Below are 2,555 nucleotides of genomic sequence, written 5' to 3' on the forward strand. Positions count from 1 at the left end.
AAAAAAAAAACATAAAAGAGAAAAATAATGAAGATTGTTCGAATGCGACGCCTAGATAACCGCCTTGACCGCCTAAAATTACACAGATCTTGTTTAATGTATTATTTCAATTTTAATTAGAGTTTATTTATATATATAGTTATAAATATTCATATATTATTTAATATAAATATAAATAAATGTTTTATCTAATTTTTGTTTATAATTTCATAATTTTTAGTTTTATATAGATATTTTATATATATAATATCATATTTATAATATTTTATGTTATAAACGTCTAAACCGCCTAAAAAATCGCCTAGGCCCGATTAGGCGTTCTAGGCGCTAGGCATTGGGTCACCGCCCACTTAGCGCCTATATGATTTTAGAGACACAGGAAAAAAGAAAAAAAAAACATAAAAGAGAAAAATAATGAAGATGGTTCGAATTACACGTGGGACCCACATGACATAAACCCAGTGCGCCAAGCTGGCCGTCCGATCTGGAGTAGAACATGTCGGAATTAAAGTGTGTACACATATGTATATGAGCCCAATATGTTGGGCTGTTAAGGCCCATTAAAACTAGCCTCTCCTTCAGGCCATTATTTATTTTCAAAATAATGAAAAGTGTGAATTTCTATTTTAAAATTTAAAACACCTATGTGATATCATATTCAAAATAATGTTTTATGCAGATTTGAACATTTACAAATCATTTAAAAAATTATCTCCTTAAAATGAATTCATTTTTCTATTTTTTTATAAAGTATAAATTTTCGAGAAATGAAAAATGCTAATTAAATTATCTTGATGTGTGGGATTGTTCTATAATTGTAAAATCTCCATTGTGTCTAGGAAATGGGTTAATATTTAATATATGTATATAATTAAAAGTTAGGTGTAAACTGTCCACAATCTGAAATCTAATTCCAAAACATTTGTAAAAATTTAGATCACACAGTGAAATTTCCAGGATATCTCAAAATTAGATTCATTTTTAAAATCTAGATAGCTAAGTTAATTCATTAAACAGAAATTAATTATTTTAGTAAAATGAACAAAATGTGATTACCATTTAATTTAAAATATATTATAGTTATGTCAACTTAAAATATACAATATCCAAAAAATTATTTTATTTAATTTTAATATTTTATGATAGTAAATTGTCAAAATATATTAGTATTTTAACTGATATCTATGAATATATTTAATTATGTAATTCAAATAAATAAATTTTGTCATAAAATAACTAATGTATATCATCTATAGTTTGAGACTGTAATTATGATTAGATAATCTCTTTGAGACAGTATTTATTTTTTAAGATTATTCATATCATTATAAACATTATAACAATATATTATATGTTTTAAGTGAATCATAATCTAGTATATACACATACAAACACTCACAGTTTTAATATATTGCAAGTTGTAACAATCATTCTCTATCAACAAAAAAAAAAGACAACTTTTTCTTCTTTATTTTACCAAGTTTCACACCCCCAGTTCCTAGTCCGAGAAGAAACCCTCAAATAATTTAAATGCCTCCCACAATGTCTTGTTTGATTCCCAAAACAGTTTTCATATTCCTTGTCACTTGTTTTGTGTGTCTTGGACCTTATGCCCATGCAAGAAGTTTGAATTCACCCGTCATGGAAGAAACCAACCCGCTCATAAAAACGACAAAGGTTGCAGAGGAAAACAACGAGAAGAATTTACAAGTAAATATCATTTACGGAGGTTATAAAAGTGGACCTGATGATTCAGGAAAAGGCCACGATGCACCGTTACTACCAAAAACACCGATGAATATAATCTATGGAGGTTATAAAAGTGGACCTGATGGTTCAGGAAAAGGTCACGATGCACCGTTACCACCAAAAACATCGATGAATATAATATATGGAGGTTATAAAAGTGGACCTGATGGTTCAGGAAAAGGCCACGATGCACCGTTATCACCAAAAACACCGATGAATATAATCTATGGAAGTTATAAAAGTGGACCTGATGGTTCAGGAAAAGGCCACGATGCACCGTTACCACCAAAAACACCGATAAATATAATCTATGGAAGTTATAAAAGTGGACCTGATGGTTCAGGAAAAGGCCACGATGCACCGTTACCACCGAAAACACAGATGAATATAATCTATGGAGGTTATAAAAGTGGACCTGATGGTTCAGGAAAAGGCCACGATGCACCGTTACCACCAAAAACAACTTTAAATATAATCTATGGAAGTTATAAAAGTGGACCTGATGGTTCAGGAAAAGGCCACGATGCACCGTTACCACCGAAAACACCGATGAATATAATCTATGGAGGTTATAAAAGTGGACCTGATGGTTCAGGAAAAGGCCACGATGCACCGTTACCACCAAAAACACCGATGAATATAATCTATGGAGGTTATAAAAGTGGACCTGATGATTCAGGAAAAGGCCACAATGCACCGTTACCACCAAAAACACCGATGAATATAATCTATAGAGGTTATAAAAGTGGACCTGATGGTTCAGGAAAAGGCCACGATGCACCATTACCACCAAAAACACCGATGAA

At 31.3% G+C, this 2,555-nt stretch overlaps 1 protein-coding gene across 1 annotated transcript in view; it reads left to right on the top strand.

Moving 5' to 3' along the window:
- The first annotated feature begins 1,215 nt into the window (after positions 1–1,215).
- The window catches only part of LOC9321030 (spidroin-2), a 2,390-nt gene continuing 1,050 nt past the window's right edge, over positions 1,216–2,555 (top strand). The window contains exon 1 of the mRNA XM_021032943.1: positions 1,216–2,531. Within this exon, the coding sequence (XP_020888602.1) occupies positions 1,531–2,531 (1,001 nt within the window). The 5' untranslated portion in view covers positions 1,216–1,530. The remainder of the gene's footprint in view (positions 2,532–2,555) is intronic.

This window comes from Arabidopsis lyrata (genome assembly GCF_000004255.2).
Source record: "Arabidopsis lyrata subsp. lyrata unplaced genomic scaffold ARALYscaffold_3, whole genome shotgun sequence".
Taxonomy (NCBI): Eukaryota; Viridiplantae; Streptophyta; class Magnoliopsida; order Brassicales; family Brassicaceae; genus Arabidopsis; species Arabidopsis lyrata.